This window comes from Ammospiza caudacuta, chromosome 10 (genome assembly GCF_027887145.1).
Source record: "Ammospiza caudacuta isolate bAmmCau1 chromosome 10, bAmmCau1.pri, whole genome shotgun sequence".
NCBI lineage: Eukaryota > Metazoa > Chordata > Aves > Passeriformes > Passerellidae > Ammospiza > Ammospiza caudacuta.
In genome coordinates, this window is record NC_080602.1 from 7,201,752 (window position 1) to 7,220,950 (window position 19,199).

A 19,199-nucleotide genomic window follows, 5' to 3' on the forward strand; every position below is an offset into this window, starting at 1 on the left:
CACCAAAGTGGCTGCCTTTGAGCTTCAGCCCACTGCCAACAGCTGCCAGCCAAGTGTCTTCTGCTTATTGCTGCAATCACAGGAAATCCTTGGGAGTTCTCTCCCTTGCTGACCAGTCCCTCACAGCACTTCAACCTTGGTGCATCTCTGGCTCTAGAAAGAGAAAAGTGTTCCTGGGAATAAAGCAAAGGGTTTTTCTACCTATTTGTCTCCCCCCCAGTAGAGTCAAGCTTGCAAAAACTTCATGAGGCACTGCATCATGGCAGACACTTTCAAAATCTTGGCTGTGGATGGGAAAGACACGCTGAGATTTGTTACAAACGGTGCTCTCTGTACGTTTTGACGCTGATGCCTCATTCTCAATGTATTGTTTTCATGGTCTGGGAAAAGGTGAATGAGCAGATGGTGCTGTTGGAGCTGTGCTCACTGGGGCAGCAGCAGCTCTGGGGTGATTCCCTAGGCAGCTGCAATCAGCCCACGTTGCTCTCAGCGCCAGCTCTCAATGCGCTTGGTGCTGCTGGGCAGAGGGGCACTGCTCTGTGTCCATGGGATAAGCCCAGGGTGACTGCAGTTCTGTGGAGTTGCCACTGCTCTGCATGAAAACCCAAAGGCAGAAGTTGTCCTGTTGAATCTTTGGACTTCTGCCATTCAGCAGCACAAAGCATCTTCTGCCTTTTCTGGGTGTTCATTGCATCATTAGACAATAACTCACAAGAAGGGGAGATTCCACACGTATTTCCATTTTGCTCTCTTGCTGCTGCAGGTGAAACTGATGAACCAAGGAGCTATTGATGCTCCCTTCACCTGTCTCCCTTCAGCCACCAACCTGGGCTTGTGTTTCAAGTTTGCCCCCGAGGAGGGCATCATTGCAGCAGGTGGGAGCCAGAGTGTGCAGATCTCCTTCAGTGCCACCGTGCTGGGGAGCTTTGAGGAGGAGTTCCAGTTCAGTGTGGCTGGATCTCCTACGCCTGCCATCCTGACCATCAAGTAAGGACCCTGGGAGCTGGGTGGGCACATCTGTAGCTGTCTCTGGGACATCCCCCACCTGCCTCCTTTTGGGGTGGAGCAGAGGAGAAAGGTGTTTCCTGAGGTCTGAATCTCTGCTCTGCCGCTGGCATTGCTTTGGTGTCAGGCTGCCTCCTGCCCTGTGTGGTGGCTGGGAGCTGGAATGACTCGTCCCTGCAGGGATCTCCCTGTGCCTTGGGCCATGGCAGGCAGTGGGATGGATCAGCTTTGGGCAGCAGCTGCTCTGGGATGTCCCACCTGAACACCCAGCAAGGCCCCCAGGGCTTTGCAGATGGGCCAGCCTGGCTGATTCTGCAGCAGCAGCAGCAGTGTTTGTAAAACCTTGTGTGAATAATCCATGCCAGATGGGCAGCAGCAGCCTCAGCTCACCTCTCATGGCCATGCTGTGGGGCACAAGCTGTGCCCCCAGCTCCTGTGCCCAGAGGGCTCTGGTGCCTCCTTTGCACAGCCAGCAAAGCGCTGATGTGGGAGTCAGGAACTGTGGGCTGGTGCCATGGCAAGAGACAATCCTGGCCCAGCCACAGGGAGAAGGGCGGATCATAGGGGAGGCAGAGCTCAGTGCTCAGCACCACAGCAGCGTGAGGCCTTGTCCCTGCCAGCCTGAGCCATGTGCTGCAGGATAATGGAGTGGAAGCAGGAGAGCTGATGCTGGCTGCTCTGCAGCTTTGGAGCTGGGCTGCTGCTCTTGGGCAGCACTGGCTCAAGGCAGTGAAGAAATGAAAGCAATCTGCACCTGATGGTACCAATGAGATAAGGGAGATGGGTAAAGAAGAACAAGGAAGTTATTCCTTAGCAAGAGAAAAGTGGTGAGCAGGTCTGCCCATAGTGCAGAAACAAATCTGCTGCCTTTGTTTTTGGAGGAAAAGTGCTGCTTTTTTCATTTGGAAATCAAGAGGGAACCTTTCACCATCAAATAATTGATTCTCCTCTGTCCCTCCCCCAAAATGGCCATGGGTTGTTTGTGCATAAGCAGCTTTCTCCTTGAGCAGGGGCAGGTGTCTCTTGTTGAGATGTGCAGAGCAGAGCCAGGGGCAGTCCTGTGAGTACAATAGAGGACACAGCTGACTGGTTCTTGATTTTGAACCAAAAGGCAGAGTGGGCACTGATTGGCATCAACCATGAAATCAACTGGTGAATGTTGTGCAGCTTCAAGTGCTGATTTCAGTGGATGTTGGTGGCTTTTGGAGTGTGCCTGCTGAGTTCAAGGGAAGGTGAGGTTCTGTGCTAGATTCAGGACAGCCAAGTTTGGTTGTTGAAGCTCTTGCTCTTGGCTGTGCCAGCTGGTGCACTGCTGACAAGCTGGTCCTTTCCTCTAGGATTCATCTGTGCCCTGGGTAGAACTGTTGCTGCTCTTTTCAGAGGATGTTTGGGAATGCCCTGGATTTATATCTCAGAAAGTGTCTGTAATGATTGTGTGGGTCAAACTCTCTTGAGAAAGCTCCTCCATGGGAACAGCAGTTGCAGCTCAGAAGGAGCAAAGCAGGGAAGCTGTGGCTGGAAGGGCTGCTTACAGAAGTTAGTGGGGACACCTTGATGTCCATGCCATTGCAGATGGGGAAACTGAGGCACGGAGCCATGTCTGGGTGTGTGTTCAGGGTCCTTCATGGGACCCCCAGCAACCCGGGGGCTTCTCCTGCCTGCCCTGTGCCCAGAGCCCATCAGGGGCTGTTGGCTGCTGCCCCTTGGCTGGAGCTGCCTCCTGTGCCCAGGGCCCTGTGCTGAGCACACGGGGCTGTGTTGGTTGGAAACCCCGGGTGCCCTGAGCCCGGGTTTTGTGCCCCCGAGCCACGACAGCCGGAGCTTTGCAATGCCTTTAACCGAGCCATTGCCTGCTCTGTCCTCGGCCTGCAGGGGCAGCGTCACTGCACCGAGTTTACACTTCGACCTCGCTGAGCTCGACTTCGGGGACATCTCCTTTGGTGAGTGTTCCCTGGGCTGGGACACAGCCTCAGGGATGTGTGCCTTCCAACAGAAAAGCATCCCTCACTCCTGCTCTGCCCCAGCAGCCTCTTCAGGCTGTGAACTGCAGAGCTGCTGCTGCTGCTGCTGCCTCAGGGGGCATTTTGCCATTGTGAGATCCAGTGGAAGCAAGGAATAGAAAGGCAGAATTTTCTGGTGTCTCTGTGCTGCTTTAAAAGACAGATGTCTGCCAAGGAAGGTGGGAATCTTGCTGCAATGGAAAGATGAGCCCCTCCCTCCAAATGATTATCCCTTTGAAATGACAGGGCTCCCAGGCAAAAGTGTGGGAAAAGGAATAACAGTTCTTTGCTAGACTGTCTCAGGAGAGCACAGACAAGAAGGCAAGAACAGACATTTCCCAGTCCTGTTTTTCCCCTTTGGTGGAGTTCTGGTGACAGCAGGAGGAGCTGTGGGCTCTGGCAGGCCAGGGATCCCCCCCAGCCGGTGCGGGAAGGGAAGGGAAGGAGGAAATGCTCCTTTTGCAGAGCCCCAGAGGGCAGGGGGATGCGGGCAGTGCCCAGCAGCAGCAGCAGCAGCAGCGGGGCAGGCAGGCAGGGTCGGTGCCAGCGCTGAGCTGCAGCCAGGGCAGCCCCGGGCCAAGCACAAACCTCCCGCAGCAGCAGCGGCCGAGCTGCGACCCCCGAGCGGGAGGAAGGGAAGCTCCGCTCCCTGCCCAGCCTCAGCTCCCACTGCACAGCCGCCCACGGCATCACGCCACAACTCCCAAAAACCCCCCAGGGAAAAGCCCAGCCCAGGGCCAAAACCCCCCAAAACCCCCCAGAACCCCTGTCCCCCTTCCCAGACCCAGGGCAACGTTCACTGCCAAGCCTAAAGCCAGAACAATGAAGTTCATGAACTTCTGAAGGAAACTCATTGCCTTTCTTGAGCTGCTTCTTCCCCAGCCTGCATCACCACAGAGGCGCTTGTCAAGTTGACTTTGGAAGGAATGAAACACGAAAGGAAAGAGATGGAAATATGGTTCTGAAGCAGGAGATTGATCCTGCTGAATCAATTTTCATTCCTAAGGGCTCTTCGGCTGAAGGCAGCTGTTGTATTTTTGCTTCTTTGTAACTCTTGACTGTTGTCTGCATGTGCTGGCCTCAGTCTCCTTGGAGGTTTTGACATCTGGGTTTGTCCTTTTTGTGCCTCTCTTGCCTCCCTGCTGGAGTCCCTGCTGGAGCTGGCAGTGGTCACTTGGATGGGCACAGAGAAGCTCTGGGCTGCAGCTGCAGTTGTTTTTCCTCCCCATCTGTGTCCCATTGACTCTTGGTGAGCAGGCCTGGGGAGAAGTCTCCTGCCCACAGAGCTGGCCAGCCCAGCCAGATGTGCAGTGCAGAGCAGGCTGTGGCTGCTCTGCGCGCTCTGCAGGACATCCCCACCATGAGTGGCTGTATCTCTGGCTTTGCAGGATGGAAAGCAAATCTCAGAGCCAAAGTGGGGTAAACCCTTGCAGGCAGCACTCTCAGTGAGCAGCACGGCTGTGATGTCCCTGTTTGTGGGCTGAGGTGGGACCTGGTTCCTGATTGCTAATCTCAAAGCAAGGCTCGGCTGTGCCCCCAGCTGAGCGGGCTCTGAGCTGTCACGTGCTCAGTCTGTTTGGCCCAAAGCAAGAGATGCCTTAAGGATCCTGCAGAGAGAAGCTGCATTAGGGTTCTTTGCCTCACGTTCTAGTTGCGGATTCCATCCTCACTTTCTTTTGCTGTAGCTTCTTCTCACTGACAACTCACTCTTTATATGTCTTGAAAAAGGTGGGAGTGTTGGCAGGCTGAGCAGGGAATTGGACAGCTTGAATTCTCAGAGTAAATGCTGGGTCTGGGTGCACACTCATCACTGAGAGAGAACTGGTGCTGGTTTGGGGCAGGTGAGGGAGCTTGGCCCCATCACAAAGAGAGAAGCTTGCAGTGTTCAGCAGGGCTAGGAGTGGACATTTTCAAGGCTGCAGTCTGGAATCTGTGTCAAAGGGAGCTAAGTGACGATTAATTCCTCACGCAGCTTCTGGGTGAGCTGTAGTTCAGATCATAGAGAGCTCCACTCCAATGCCACTTTGATCCTGCCAGGATCTTGCCCCCAGGATCATGGCCTGCTGGGTGCCTGAATGGATATTTGTGTCCTTGCCCAGGCTTTCCCTACACGCAGCGCTGCCGCCTCACCAACAGCTCCGCGGTGCCCCTGACGTTCCAGCTCCGCATGTCGGACGATGGCACGCAGCCGGCTGTGGACAGCGTGGATCAGATCCGCAGGGACACCGACCCGGCCTGGAGCAAGGGAATCCATTTCCGTGTGGAGCCCAGGGAGTTCACCATCAATCCCAGCGGAGGCACCATCCTCCCCCAGGGACACCGGGACATCGAGGTACGGCAAGAGCCCAGCCACAGCCGCTGCAGCACCAGGGCTGGAGCTGCACTGCAGGGTGGGAGGGCTTTAGCTCTGGTGCCAGCTTGGAGCATGCTGGCACGGAGAGATCTGCACTGCTGGGACGCCTCTGCTGGCTGGCTTACTCGGGATGTTCCTCAAAGAGCACTGTTTGCTTTCCAAAATCATATGCCTGAGTTCACAGACCTTATGGTCAAGGCCTGAAGCCATTCTTGTGTTTTTGAGAGCGATTGATTTGATTGCAATGGGGCAGAGCAAGGATGAGGGCAGAAGGTGGCTGTTAGAGAGATGTCATTGTATCAAGCAGTGAGCTTTTCTTTGTGGTGTCATTTCCCCCCTCCTGGGCAGCAGAATGATTTGTGTTCACTGCAGGAAGCTCCAGTGGAGACAAAAAACTCTGCAGCCATGTGTAGCGGTTCAAATTTATTGTATTGATTCCTTGTTAAGTGGTTTGTTCTGTGGTACCCCGTGTTCTCCCTGAGTTGGTTTACCCCTGGGTTTTAGCCTCCCTCAAAGCTGTCCCTCATGCCATTCCCTGCCCCTTGTTCCAGCTCTTTCCCTGCCTGTCAAACCCAGCCCCTTTTGTTCCCCAACCTTCTTTGCCAATTTAACCTGGAGCCAATCCCTGTCTGCAATGCCCCTTTGGAATTCCCCTATTCCTGGAGGCCCCATTGGCCCAAGTGAGCCATCCTCCCCACCCTCCTACCCAAAGTGGCCCCAGACACTTGATGTAATCCCCTCAGTGCTCCCCTGAGGATTCCCTTTTGGCTTGCTGTTTGTATTCACCCTCTGATTTGTATCTGTACAAAAGCCCTTGCACGGGAGTGTCCAGGGCTCTTTTGGCTTTGACCCTTTTGCTTGGAATAAACCCTTCCTTGTGGAACTTCAAGACAGAGATCCTCCTCCTTTCTCCTCTGCCTGGTCCCGTTGGTGGCTTGTCTCTTGCGGCGTAGAGCAAGAGGCTCTGAGGGTTCTGCCTGTGGTCAATGCCCAGCCTGGGGCAGTTCTGAGGGTTCTGCCTGTGGTCAATGCCCAGCCTGGGGCAGTTCTGAGGGTTCTGCCTCTGGTCAGTGCTCACCCTGGGGCAGTTCTGAGGGTTCTGCCTCTGGTCAATGCCCAGCCCGGGGCAGTTCCCCACTCCTGGCGTGGGGCCGGAGTTCTCAGAGCCAGCCTGGGGTCAGGGTCCAAGGGCAGCCATGAACTGCCCAGCACCTGCTGGGCCACACTTTGCCCTCAGCCTCCTGCTGTAAAGCTGAACTCGTTGTGGTCGAGTCAGATTTCCTCGGCATGGATGTCTTTGTAGTCAGATGAGAAATTGGCCCCTTAATTTGAATGCAGTGTTGCATGGAGCTGTAGTCTAATGTTTTAACGTAGCTGACCTGACATAGGAAGGGGACCAGGACACCAGGTGGTTCATCACAGGTCCAGTTTATTGAAGAAAGCTTCAAACACTTATACAGCAAATAATAAGCTTATGAATATTCTGTAAGCCAAGCAATCTATTGGTTAAACTATACCATTAACTCTTCCTCATTCCTTAGGGGTTACATCTCTCTTTTCTCATGTCTCTCTCACTATTTGTTATCCTACTACAGCTAGGCCCAAGGACACGCTATCTCACAGGTGCAGGACTTGGAATTAGCCACAGTCTTGTACTTTTACATTCTCTAGTCTCCTAAATTTCCCAACACTGACCTGTGCCCTTATAGCAAGGTGTGTTTAACAAATGTGGTATTGCCAGAAGGCTTTTGTTACTCTGAGACTGTGCTCTACACATGGAGCAGCAGAAGAATGAAGGGCAAATCCTCCCTCAGGAACTGGAGGTTATCACCCGTGGGTAATGAGCTTTTGTAAGGAAGCATTAACTGTTCTTCTCTTCCACCAGGTGACCCTGTGCTCCAACACGGTGATGGAGTTCTACCGGAGATTGCTGGTGGACCTGGAGGGTATTGGCAAGGGAGTGGCATCCCTGATCATCACAGCCAGGTACCAGCCCTTGCCTGGCCTCCCCCAGGCACTGCCTTGCCCAGGCTGTGCTGGCTGCAGCTGCCAAGGAGAAGTGCTGCTGAATGCCCTCATGTTGTGCCAGCTGGACACGAGAACAGCAGTGCTTGGGCAGCAGCCCGTGGTGAAAAGCACGTTTGCTCACAGCCCAGCACGGTCCTGGGCCCTCTTCTAAAGGCACCAGGAATTATATCATTGATTGGCCTTGTTTTTGGTGCTTGAGGTGGAACAAATTTCCTGAGGGCCTCCTCTCCTTCAGGCTGCAAGAGGTGGAGTTGTGCTGGCTGTGAGCACGGTGCACTGGTTTGGGCCACACCAAGCAGCTGCTGAGAGTCAGGCTCTGCCTCTGTCCATGAGGGCACATGGCAGGGGAGAAGTGGCTCCCAGCAAGAGTGGGGAGGGCAAGGTGTGACAAGGGGAAAGCAGCCCTTGATGTGGCAGGTCAGCTCCAGTTTTTGTCCTTCCCTCTGCTTCCCGTTTTGAGCTTTAATGTTGTCAGAGTTGAGAGCAAAAGTCGTTGTTGCTGCAGCAGAATTCCATGCTGCTGTGCTGCTGTGGGTGTCAGTGTGATGCCCAGAGGGATGCAGCTCCCTGGTGCTGTTCCCTGTGCCAGGCAGAGCCATCCAGGCAGTGCCTGGGCTGCCACTGTGTACAGCAGGTGGAGCTGGGGCCAGGCAGTGCCTGGAGCTGTGCAGTGAAGGAGCCAGGGAGCTGCAGGGCCTGGCAGGGGCTGATCAGCCCCTCTGTGGGGCAGCTGCTGTCTCGTGCCCTCCAGGGCTGGGGCAAAGAGCTGAGTTCTCAGGCAGGGCAACAGCACAATGGCAGAGAAGGGAGTCAGTTTTACTGAGACCCTGGAGCTGTGTGTTCCTTGAGCCTTAGGGAGCACTGATCCTTGTTGGGAAGGCTTCCCCAGAGCTCGTGGGTCACTGGCACTGTTGCAGGAGTCCTTGCAAGCCTTCTTGGGTAAAGGAGGGGCTGAGGCAGCTGTGGGGCAAAGTGCTCTGCCTGGGGCACTTGGCAGCCTCTGGGTGCTGCCTCTCAGGGTTTGCCCCTCCTTGACAAGACATGTGGGAGTGGGAAGAGGTAGAAGGCAATTTATCCCTGTAGGGCTCTTCAATATGCATTTGACAGTGACCAATGGGTTCTGCTCCATTTCACAGTCTTTGGGGGTAGGCATTCTCCATTCTCTCAGTATCTCTGATTGTCCTGGGGTCATCTCTTTGCCCAGATGTCTCGTTCCTGAGCTCCAAGTGTCCTCCCCAGTGGTGCTGTGTGATGAGTGCCACCTGAAGGTGCCCTACGAGAGAAAGATCCTCATTAGGAATCCCAGCCACCTTCCTGGCTGCTACGGGCTTATTCCCCAGGTTTGGCATCACATCCACCTTCTCCTGTCAAATATTCCTGAGGAGATTATTAGGGGAACAAAGGGTTTGGATAAGACCTTGCTGCTTTCTATTCAGTCTTAAAGATCTGCTGAGAGCAGGATCCTACCAAACTGTAAACTTTAGGAGGCAGTTTAAGCTCCTGAAAAAACAGTTGATGCTCTAGTCCTCAGGGTGTTTTCCTGTGGGAGATCTTAGAGGGTTGTGAAAAGCTGCTGCACCCACAGACACCAGTGCCTGTGCTGGCAGCCTTCTTGCAGGATCCCCTGGGAGTGCTAAACCTACAATTCTTGCATCTTGTTTGTGCCTTTGACCTTTGTCCTGGGGAGCTTTAAAGGTGTGTGTAAGTTTCTGTTGTGGTGGATGTTAAGGAGCCTACAGTTTCTTGAGAGGTCCCTCTGAATCTGCGTTTCATTGTGTCCCTTCCAGAAGCGCAAGGAGGACTCTGCTGTGCTCTACTCCAGCCCCAAGCCCTGTGGGATTGTGCAGCCCCAGAGCACAGCAGAGATCCCAGTTGTGGTGGCAGTGCAGGCCCTGGGCACTCATCGCACCAACGTTCTCATCGGCGTGTTCGGGGATGAGAGAAACCCCCTGGTGAGGGCAAGGGGAGATGTGAGCCTGTGTGCAGCTGCTCCTGGCAGGGTGCACAGGGACAGGGATTCTGCCGGGGAAAACAGGCACAGGCTGCTGGGGAGAAGGACAGGAGGGACGGGGGCACAAACAGCTCCTGCCTTAGAGGTGGGAATCTCAGTGTCTGACACAGAATGGAGTTGGGCTCAGCTGGAATCCAGGGGGCATTTGAGGTCATTATTCTTTCAAATGCTGGTAACTTTGGAAACATCTGTTTGAAAATGTCATCTCTCTGAGCGCAAGAGAGGATGTCAGAAGACTTGTGGGAACCTTGAGCTTTCTGTAAAAGAAAGGAAAGCTGGCATTTGAAGAGTGGTTGCAAGGACTGAAACTTCGAATAAAACATATGGAAATGGCAATGCCAAATTCCCCGGATGGCACCAAACATCTGAACCCGGGCCGTCGTGGCACTGCCTGTAAATCAGTGAACAGGAAGGAAAGGCAATGCAGGCTGTGCCAGGGAGCCTGAAGTTTGAGCAAACAGGTGCTTTTAACTATCAGGCTGCTTCCCTTAAAGAGGAGGGTTTCTCCCCACCAGAAGAACCAGTTGTTTAACCGTCAGGCTGGTCTTACCTAGAGATTTCTTGCAAAGATAAAACCTTTCGGACAGTAACTTTTAGTTTGAAAGGTTCTCTTAGCTTAATCCTTTTCAATTTGGAGGTGAACATGTAATTTTCTTTTTCCCCAAAAGCCCAGCATTTCAGCTGGAGAGTGGTAGCTGTCCCTAAAGAAATGACTTGAGCAGGGTTGAGCTGTTGAAGGTTTTTTAGGTTTCTCTGTTGTGGTTTGTTTTGGGTTTTTTAAAATCTTTCTTGCTTGCTTCCTGGAACAGAGAGCACAATTACGGAGCTCAGGACGGCTGGCAGAAATCTCCCCAAGCCCAAGGCTGGCAGAGCTTGGCAGGATCCCAGCACCACAGCCTGTGTATGTATGGATGGAAGGAAGGATGGATGGGGAATGCGACCTGAGTCACCTGGGAGTGTTGTAAAATGTCAACCAACCCCCCAGCGGTGTCAGGGGAACATTCCTGATAAATCCCTGGTGGAGCTGCAGAGTTTCTGGCCTTGGGCACTGGGTGGGCTGTGCTGGCTGGGCACTGGCTGGGTCTGCCCCTCGGTGTCTCAAATCTCACCTTTTTGCTGCCTTCTCTGTCTTTTCCTCTCCCACTGTGCTTTTTGCATCCCCACCAGGTGTAAATGCCTGTCCTCTGTAATTGCTCAATGCGAGCAGTTGCAGCTGCTGCAGCACCTCAGTGCCATCCCTGGGCTGCCTTTAGAACAGACCTGCCCCAGCCTGGATTGGGAAGGGCTGGATCAAACCATTTCTCAGTCCAACGAGCCAGCACCCAGCCAGGGGCTGCATCCTGGCCAGGAGCTGCTCGTGCAGGTGTCCCTCCCTCCCTCTCTCCCACTGCAGGTCCCTGTTCATAGTTATTTATTTTCCAGAGATGAGCTCCACCCACCTAAATTCAAACCCCAGCCACCGAAGGAGAGGAGAACCAGTCTGGATTGTGCGGCAACTCGATGGAGGCACTTCAGGACTGGACAGGGGGAGGCAGCCAGAGCCCTGAAAGAAGTGCAGGATTTTACCCACTCTTCAGGAGCAGAGGTAGATTTTCTTGTACACCGACTGCTTGCTTTGCCTCCCCAGCCTGCCAGCACCAAGTCCTGCTCATGCTGAGCTCCCTTTTTGCTGCCCTGCTGTGCTGTGCCCTGACAGTGGGCTGGGCAGCAGGGCACGTGGCTGGACATGGGCTGAGGGGGAGGGAGAAATAGGAGAGTTTTCCTTGGAGAAGCTGGCTCAGATCCTACAGGCCTGTGCTGAGTGTGGGATTTTTTTGCCTTGTTTCCTTCCCAGTGTAAGATGAGGCTTTTCTCTGCATCATCATGGTAACACCTCCAGCTTCCCTCACAGAGCAAGCTGGGATTATGCTGATCTCCATGGACCCTCTTCCCAAGGCAGCCAGACTCCCTGTTTGCAGGGCTCTGCTTTCACCCAGAGCTGCTATTGCACTGCTGGCCCTGGAGCTGTCTGACAAAGGCAGACTTTGCAGAGGGGCTGTCTCTTCCTCCCAGCACAGAAAATGGCTTGTTTTTTGGGTGCCAGCACCAAGTCCTGAGCACCCTCACCTGCCTCGAGGCTTGGAGGGATTCAGGTGCTCCCTGGACGTGGCGCACACTGCCCTGGGAGCAGAGAAGGCAAGAGGGAATCTGACTCCCTTGCCCATTGTCAGTGTGGCAAGCAGGGCTGGAGCTGCCAGTGCCACTGGGGGCCCTCAGCATTGGCCACAGAGGGGCCTCCCATCCCTGCAGGCCATCGCAAAGTGCTGCTGGAGCAGCTGCTTGTTGGAGAGGCCGTGCAGGACACGTTGCAGGGCTGCCCAAGGATGCTGTTCAGCACCTGTGGAGGGCACTGCTCCCCCTGGAACTCCTGAAGTGCTCCACAGGAAATTGTTGCAGGAGCTTTTGCTGTAGCACCTTGAGAAAGAAGCATTTAAATCAGAGAGAGAGGGGAAGAGCCTCAGGAGTCAGATGAGCTGGACTGGACTCCTTCCCTCAGCTCCAAGAGCTCTCACTCTGAGTCTCCTCCTTTTCTAAAAGCAGGAAGTTTTGAAACTTTGTAATGGCAAATTGTGCATCAGAGAGAATTTCTACTGCCAGGAGACATCCTAGTTCACTTTCATGTAATGTACTAATTAATGCATTGTGCTGTGAGTATGGGAGAAGATTTTCCCCATGGTCCCTGCACTGGTCAATGGCATGGATGCAGGATGAGGTGAGGGTGATTCTGGCAGTGTTTGGGGAATAGGCCCCTCTGGCTACAGCTCCAAGATGCTCTTCTGCATCCATTTCCATGCTCAACACCTCAATCTCTCTTGTCTTCCATCCAGTCTTTCAATATCCTGCCACTGCCAGGTGTGCTGCAGCCAGGAGAGAGCCAGCAGGTCACCTCCACCTTCTCTGGCCACCTCAACACCACCTGCAATGTCCCGGAGCTGTGCCACATGGAGGGAGGCTCCACCTCTGAGGTGCTGGTGCCCAGGGCGGCCTCACGTGTCAGCTCCTCCCTGAGCCCCCAGGAGATCAACTGTGGCTCTCAGGCCTCTCTCAGGGACAGGTGAGTCAGCCTTCCATGGGTTCCTGCTCTGCCACGGGTTATTGTCCCTGCAGGGCTTCCCTGCTCCAAGGCCTCTGAGCTCAGAGGAGCTGCAGAGCAAAGGCCAGCAGCAACATAGGGATGGCCACTCTGAGCTCCCTGGCTGCCAAGAGAGGAAGGACCTTCTTCTGTTGAGACAGAACATCATCTTCTCTATTTGAGTGCTGAGCCCTCCTGGCTTAGCTGCTCTCTGCGGGGAGCTGGGCTCTGGGCCTGCCTTGGCACCGCATTTAGAGGTGTCTTGAAGTCCATGGTGTTGAGTGGCATCTTCTTCATCATCTGCCTTCTTCACCAGAACAGTGGGATTGTGGTATGGGCAGGCGTGGGGCACAGAGCAAACCTTGCTTTGGGTCCTGCTCCTGCCACAGATGAAGTCCTTGCACTGCTGATCTGCCAGGGTTCTCCTTATGGTGGCATAGCAGCCAGAAAAACTCCTGTGCTTTAGGCTCCCCTGCAGCTGCAGCCGTAGGCAAGCACAGGAGAAGCTCAGCTCCAGCAAGGCAGCCCAGCTCAGGACACACAGGCCAAGTGTGGAGCTGGGAGTGGAGGTGCTTAAAGCAAGCCTGTGCATCAGGACTTCTTCAGGCCAGGCTGAAGTTGGTTTCATGGGGAGGAGACGGACGAGGCTGCTTCCAGTGGTTTCCATGGCAGCCAGCACTGGTTTGCTTGGTCCCAGCTGGGTTCCAGCAGGAAATCTGCCCGACAAGAGCCTGTCTTGCAGGAGAGGAGTTCCTGCAGCCTTTGCTTTCTGACTGATAGGATTGTTCTCATGAAGGAGCAGGCTAGGAGTCGTTAAAACCGAAGATCACGGGCAGAGACTCTCTAACTAATTAAAGTTAGACAGTGGGATGTTTATTAACACCGGCGGGCGGCACCAGAGCCGTCCCTAAAAGGCGTGACCGCGCTGTCCAAGGTTCTTTGCCCTCTCTTTATTTCCCAAGATCTTACACACAATACATCTGCACAACCCCAGCACCTCCCATCCCTGCTCTGTATTCAAATGAGGTCATTGGTCCTTCACTCCTGTGCAATTCTTCCCTTGAATTGGGTTGGTGTCTCGAATTGGGTCAGTGGTCTTAGGGGATGAAGTCAGGAATGTCTTCATCAGGTCTCTGTGACCCTCTGGCACCATCCAAGGTCCCCTGCTTAGTGATTGATTGACATCAAGCCCAGGTGCTAACCATTGTTCTACTGGTTTCGAGATGTTCTTATAACAGTTCACTTCCTCCACTTCCCTCTCCTAATGGTAAACAATAGAACAATCTGCTCCAGCTTAAGCATCTCATAATCATTAACCTATGGTCTGCCTATCTAACCTACATCCTGATCAATGGGAATTGCTTCTAACCCTCAGCTGAAATCTGAACTCTTTAAAATCATGCTTCAGCTATGCCCAGGGAGAAGGGGGCTGAATGAGCTGAGTAAGAACTGTAGGAGAGCTAAGCAGATGTCAGCAATCTGTGCTCTGCTTTAAACTGGGAAGCCAAGAGACAAAGGGCGTTTCCAGGCACCAGTGCAGAGAGCTGCTGGATCAGCCTTTGGCAGGGGCTGGAGGGGTCTGGCTGTGCCTTCAGAGGGAGCTTGCACAGTCAAGACCTTATGATGGCAAAGCTCAGGTTTGGCCGGTCCTGGAGGTCCCCTTCCACCCATGCCCTCACTTGGGATGTTCCCAACCTCTGTGGGTTGAGGAGAATTCACGGAAATGGCCTCAGGGTCAAGGAATGAAGTGCAGGGCCAGCCAGGACGAGGGAGCCCAAGGTTCTGGTGGGACTCTCAGCCATATTTTCTGTTTTGTCTGCAGAAGGGAGCTGAAGGAGCCAGCTCAAAAGGTCGAGGAGGAGGCAAAAGCCTTAGAGGAGGAAGAGAGGAGGAAGGAGGAAGAGAGGCAGAAGAAGGGAAAGAAGAGTGTCTCTGTTGGCAAGCAACCTCCAATACCAGCAAAGGGGAAAACCAAGACCCGAGAGAATAAGGAAACCAAAATTCCAAAAAAAGAAACCAAAATCCCAGAGAGGAAGGAAAGCAAAGCATCAGAAGGGAAGAAAATCAAAGCATCAGAGAAGAAGGACACCAAAGCATCAGAGAGGAAGGAAACCAAGATCCCAGAGAAGAAGGAAGACAAAGACCCAAAGAAGGCGGAACCCAAAGCTCCAAAGAAGGGAGAACCCAAAGCCATCAAGAAGGGGGGAACTGAAATCCCATAGGACTAAGCTAAGATGGAGAAGAACTCTTTATTCTTTATTCATACAACTCATTTTACACAGTTTAACAGACCTTGTGTGCACCTTTAGTTCATTCAAAGGTTTCTTATCAGTTAGTCGATTATTGGTTAATAAAATAGATTTTACTTGTGCATCAAATCTCTCTATTGTTTACCTCTTCACTGATTCTCATGGGACAAATTACTTGTTATTGCAGGTGCATTTGTTTTTCACCCTCAGAATAGAATGGTCACAAAGTCTCATTCTCAAAATAGCTTCACATGGGAACTTGTAACTGCTTAGTTGCACACAGAAGAGATGATAGGCCAGCTATTGATGTGGCTGAACAAGGCTTCATTTCAAAAGGCTTTTCTGTCGCAGACATTTTTTCACAGAAATCCTTTCTTTCAGTTTTCTGTGTCTTCTGGAAGGCTGAGGCCTCAGAGGAGAACATAAACAATTATTATCAGCTTCTGGGGAATGCAACAGGGGCACCTATTTTGATTGGTGATTGGTTCATGTTCCCATGTTTATAATTAAGGGCCAATCACAAAGTGTAAGCCAGGGGACTGAGTCCTTGGCCACAGCTTTGTTGGGATTCTTTTCTATCTCTTCCTAGCTAGCCTAGCTGCTCTGCAAACCTCTCTCCTTATTCTTTCTAGTATAACTATAATGTATTATATCTTATATTAATAAATTCAGCTTTCTGATTCAAGAAACAAGATTCACCGTCTCTCTATCACCAGCAGCGCCCACTCAGGCGCGGTAATATCTGGTGACCCGACGTGTCAGAGCAAAAATTAATTTGATAAGACCAGAGGAGCAAAATTGCTGCACTGGGTAAAATCCTGTATGTGTGGCATTTGATGGTTGCTTTGAAGTGACCAAAGAAAGTGGATTCAAGCCAGGAGCTGAAGAACTGAAGATCCTGATTTGGACAGAGTTCACAGCCAAGGCTGACCACAACAGAACCTTCTTCTGGAAAACCATCAGGAAAGATGATGGAAAAGGGCAGCAGACCTGTGGAGCTGGCCAGAGCAAGCTGGACTCTTTTAGAAGGTACTGTGGGCTTTTCTATCCCTGATGAACCAGCCCTTCATAGCTTGTGGCTGTTCGTTTGGCAGACACATGCCTTGCCAGAAGAGATTCAGTTCTCCGCTTCAGAGGAAAAGCTTATTGCCCTCTGGAAATATTGGTGCAGAGAAGATGGTTGCTTTTTGTCAGAAACAGATATCTATGGGTTCTTTCGATGGGCAAAGCTTTTTGGGTTTTTTACTGATGTCCTGTACGCTTTAGATGTTTTCGTCTGGGAGTGCATGGACTCAATTATCCAGTGCGTCTACAGTCAGGGACGCGTGTTGCCTTCTATCTACCCAGCATTTTTAAAGCTTTTCCCAGTCCTGAAGCGCAGAGCAGCTTGTTTTCAATGGATCTCTAACTGTTATGGACAAGCTCCGTTTCCACCGCCCTTGGCAGAAGACCCCATGGGTGATGACTTTGGGCTTTTCGCCCCCCCCGCTTCGCGGCGCGGGGGGCTGAAACTTCGCGGCGCGAAGAAGTTTTTTTTACTCTTGCTCCGGAGCATGCTCAGATGGAGTGTTGTCCTCCCCCCCCTTCTCTCTTTCCGGGGGGATGGGAGTGGCCGCTCAAGCCAGCGCCGGCCTCTCAGACTCCGCCTCCTTCACACATCGGAGCGGCACCGGTCTCCGAGGCTTCCTCCACGCCCCTGCTAGAGCCGTCACTCCAGGAGGTCCCGCCCGCGGTTTCACCGGCCTCCCCGCCCCCGCCAGAGCCTGTGTCGGAGAAGGCAGAAGAGAACAGCACTTTCGGCGATTGACCTGTTGCTAAGCAACAGTGATGCCCCGCCGCTTCTCCCGGCTCCGCTGCTGCCTGTTTGCGCTCCGAAGGAGACTGCGACTGCGCCTCTGCAGCAGACCCCGGAGTCAGCGGCGGGGCACGGCGCCGGCCCCGTGTCGTGCCTGCCACTGCTTTCAGGGCTGGGGGACGCGGCGGAGGTGGGTTCTCGCGCATCCCCGCTGCTTCAAGCCGAGACAGTCCCAGAGTCAGCGGCAGAAAACGGCGCTGAACCTGCGGGACTCTCGGAGCAGCCCGCGGCTGATCCCACGATCAGCGTGATTCCCTCCTCGGCCGGCTCCTCCGTGGCCAGAGTCACTGCCGCGTTCCAGGCCAGCCCCAGCGTCATCCACAGCCCCGTGGGCCCCCACCCTGGCCCAGCGCCCCCCATGGCCGGCCCGCCAGCCCCGGGCCCGCTCCAGGAAGCGGCCCCGGAGGCTGGTCTCTCCTTCAGTGGAGCGGGGGCTGCCCGCCAGCTGACTCTTGCGGCAGTCCAGCTGCCGGCTTTCAAGCTCGGCGGTTTGGGGGGTGGTGTTTCGGTTGCTGTCCCATAGAGGCTGCCATCTCTGCCGCCCATCTTGTGCCCTAGCGGCGAGGGGGAGGGGGCTCCCGAAAGTTCTGCCTCTGGTCCCCAGCCCGGTGGGGGTGGTGACATGTTGCTGTGGGAAACAAACATTCCCAGACCCAAGATGAAGATTCTCGGGGCAGCTTCTATTTCCCTGCTGCTGGCATGCCTCAGTGGTTTAGGGGAAAGGAAGCGTCTCACTACCCGTGCTGCCATTGTGCTGGCAACAAGGTTCAGGCCTGCAGGAATGCAGAGCCTTCCTCATGGGTTTGGCCTGGGCCGTTGGGCTCAAAAAATTCCTGGGCTGGTCCCACTGCGTGGCCTCCTTATGTTTTTGGGGACTCTGGTTTCTCCTACCGGTCCTGGTCCCCCTTTGTGAGCCAGTTTTGGGGTTCCTGGTCCAGTATGGGACAGAGCCCCCAGGGCCTTTCCTTGTCTGGCACTGCTCTGCTCGGGTGCTGCTCTTTTGTTTTTCAATAAAAAAAAAAAAATTAAAATTAAATAAAAAAGATTGAAAACAGCGGGCAGCAGCTCTGAAGCATTGAAGGGCCAGAAAGGACATTCCACAAACTGTTTAAAAATTGTGTTATGACTGTCAATGGTTTTTTGATAACTATTGATGGGATTCCTTTTGCAGCAAGTTGTTTTCAGGACCAAAAAGGACTCTCAGATATTCCAAGGGAAACAACTTTGGCTCTTGGACTGTTCCTGAAACTCAGCTGCATGGACTCAAATTCTCTTTGCATTGTATTTTGCATTTTTCTTATATTGTAGCATTGTTCTAGTGATTTGTTAGTTATTGTATATTCTACAGGTAAAGAAATTTCCTGTTCATTCCACATCAGCATTTTTTTTTATTTTATACAATTTAGAAAGGTGAGATGTCGCAGACATTTTTTCACAGAAATCCTTTATTTCAGATTTCTGTGTCTTCTTGAAGGCTGAAGCCTCAGAGGAGAACATAAACAATTATTATCAGCTGCTGGTGAATGCAACAGGGGCACCTATTTTGATTGGTGATTGGTTCATGTTCCCATGTTTATAATTAAGGGCCAATCACAAAGTATAAGCCAGAGGACTGAGTCCTTGGCCACAGCTTTGTTGGGATTCTTTTCTATCTCTTCCTATCTAGCCTAGCTGCTCTGCAAACCTCTCTCTATATTCTTATTAGTATAGTCATAATGTATTATATATAATATCTTAATAAATCAAGCCTTCTGATTCAAGAAACAAGATTCACCGTCTCTCTATCACCAGCAGCGCCCACTCAGGCGCGGTAATACTTTTCTTCTATCATTATTCTACCTATGACATCCCCCGGTGTGTCCTTGGACCCACATTGTCACAACTGACCCACGGTTCCATGAGGTTCCCCTGTGTCACCATGGTCACTGTCAGAAGCTGGATGAGATCAATGTCCTGAGACACTGTGGGATGAGCTGTCAATCAGTCACACAGTGGGTACAGTGCTAACCCAGCCCTGATTGCCTGTGTGATCAGAAATCCCACCTGGGGGAGGCTCACAAGGGCCCGGGGGCTTAAAATATAGAGCACAAGGTGAGCCCCTGGTATGGACTCTGCCCTCTCCTGGGGTTTGTGTCTCACCCACACTGGAACCCTAGGAGCTGTTAGTCATATATGTGTCTTTCTATAGAGCTTCTGTCTTTCTGTCTCTCTCTCTTTCTTCTTGTTCTAATGCTCTTTATATGGAACATTTTTGGATACCCTAACAGCTTACGTGTTTTAATGTTTCCAGGATAAATGGGCTAAGTTAATGAAGTTACTGCTATGATTAGTGTTTTATGTGTAATTTGATGTTGCGTTAAATCCTATTCCAAAGTTCTTGATTTTTTGCACTTTGCCAGTAGAATTTTGTGTCATTTTGACCTCTTACAAATATCTGGCTGGTGTTTTTCCTGTGCACCAAATTTGAGTAAAGGTGGCAGATGAATTGGTGAGTTGGCACGCAAGCCCTGAATGGAGCTCCGGGTGCGTGGAGGATCGGGGCAGTGTGAGTCGCGCACAATCCCTGCAGTAGGAGGACACGGGTCC

At 52.7% G+C, this 19,199-nt stretch overlaps 1 protein-coding gene across 1 annotated transcript in view; it reads left to right on the top strand.

The window, feature by feature from the left end:
* LOC131561693 (hydrocephalus-inducing protein homolog) overlaps window positions 1–9,951 on the top strand; it is a 34,406-nt gene extending 24,455 nt beyond the window's left edge. The window contains exons 8-14 of the mRNA XM_058811068.1: window positions 764–987; window positions 2,878–2,945; window positions 5,105–5,337; window positions 7,244–7,344; window positions 8,591–8,726; window positions 9,276–9,338; window positions 9,892–9,951. Of these exons, the coding sequence (XP_058667051.1) occupies window positions 764–987; window positions 2,878–2,945; window positions 5,105–5,337; window positions 7,244–7,344; window positions 8,591–8,726; window positions 9,276–9,338; window positions 9,892–9,951 (885 nt within the window). The remainder of the gene's footprint in view (window positions 1–763; window positions 988–2,877; window positions 2,946–5,104; window positions 5,338–7,243; window positions 7,345–8,590; window positions 8,727–9,275; window positions 9,339–9,891) is intronic.
* The last annotated feature ends 9,248 nt before the right edge of the window (window positions 9,952–19,199 follow it).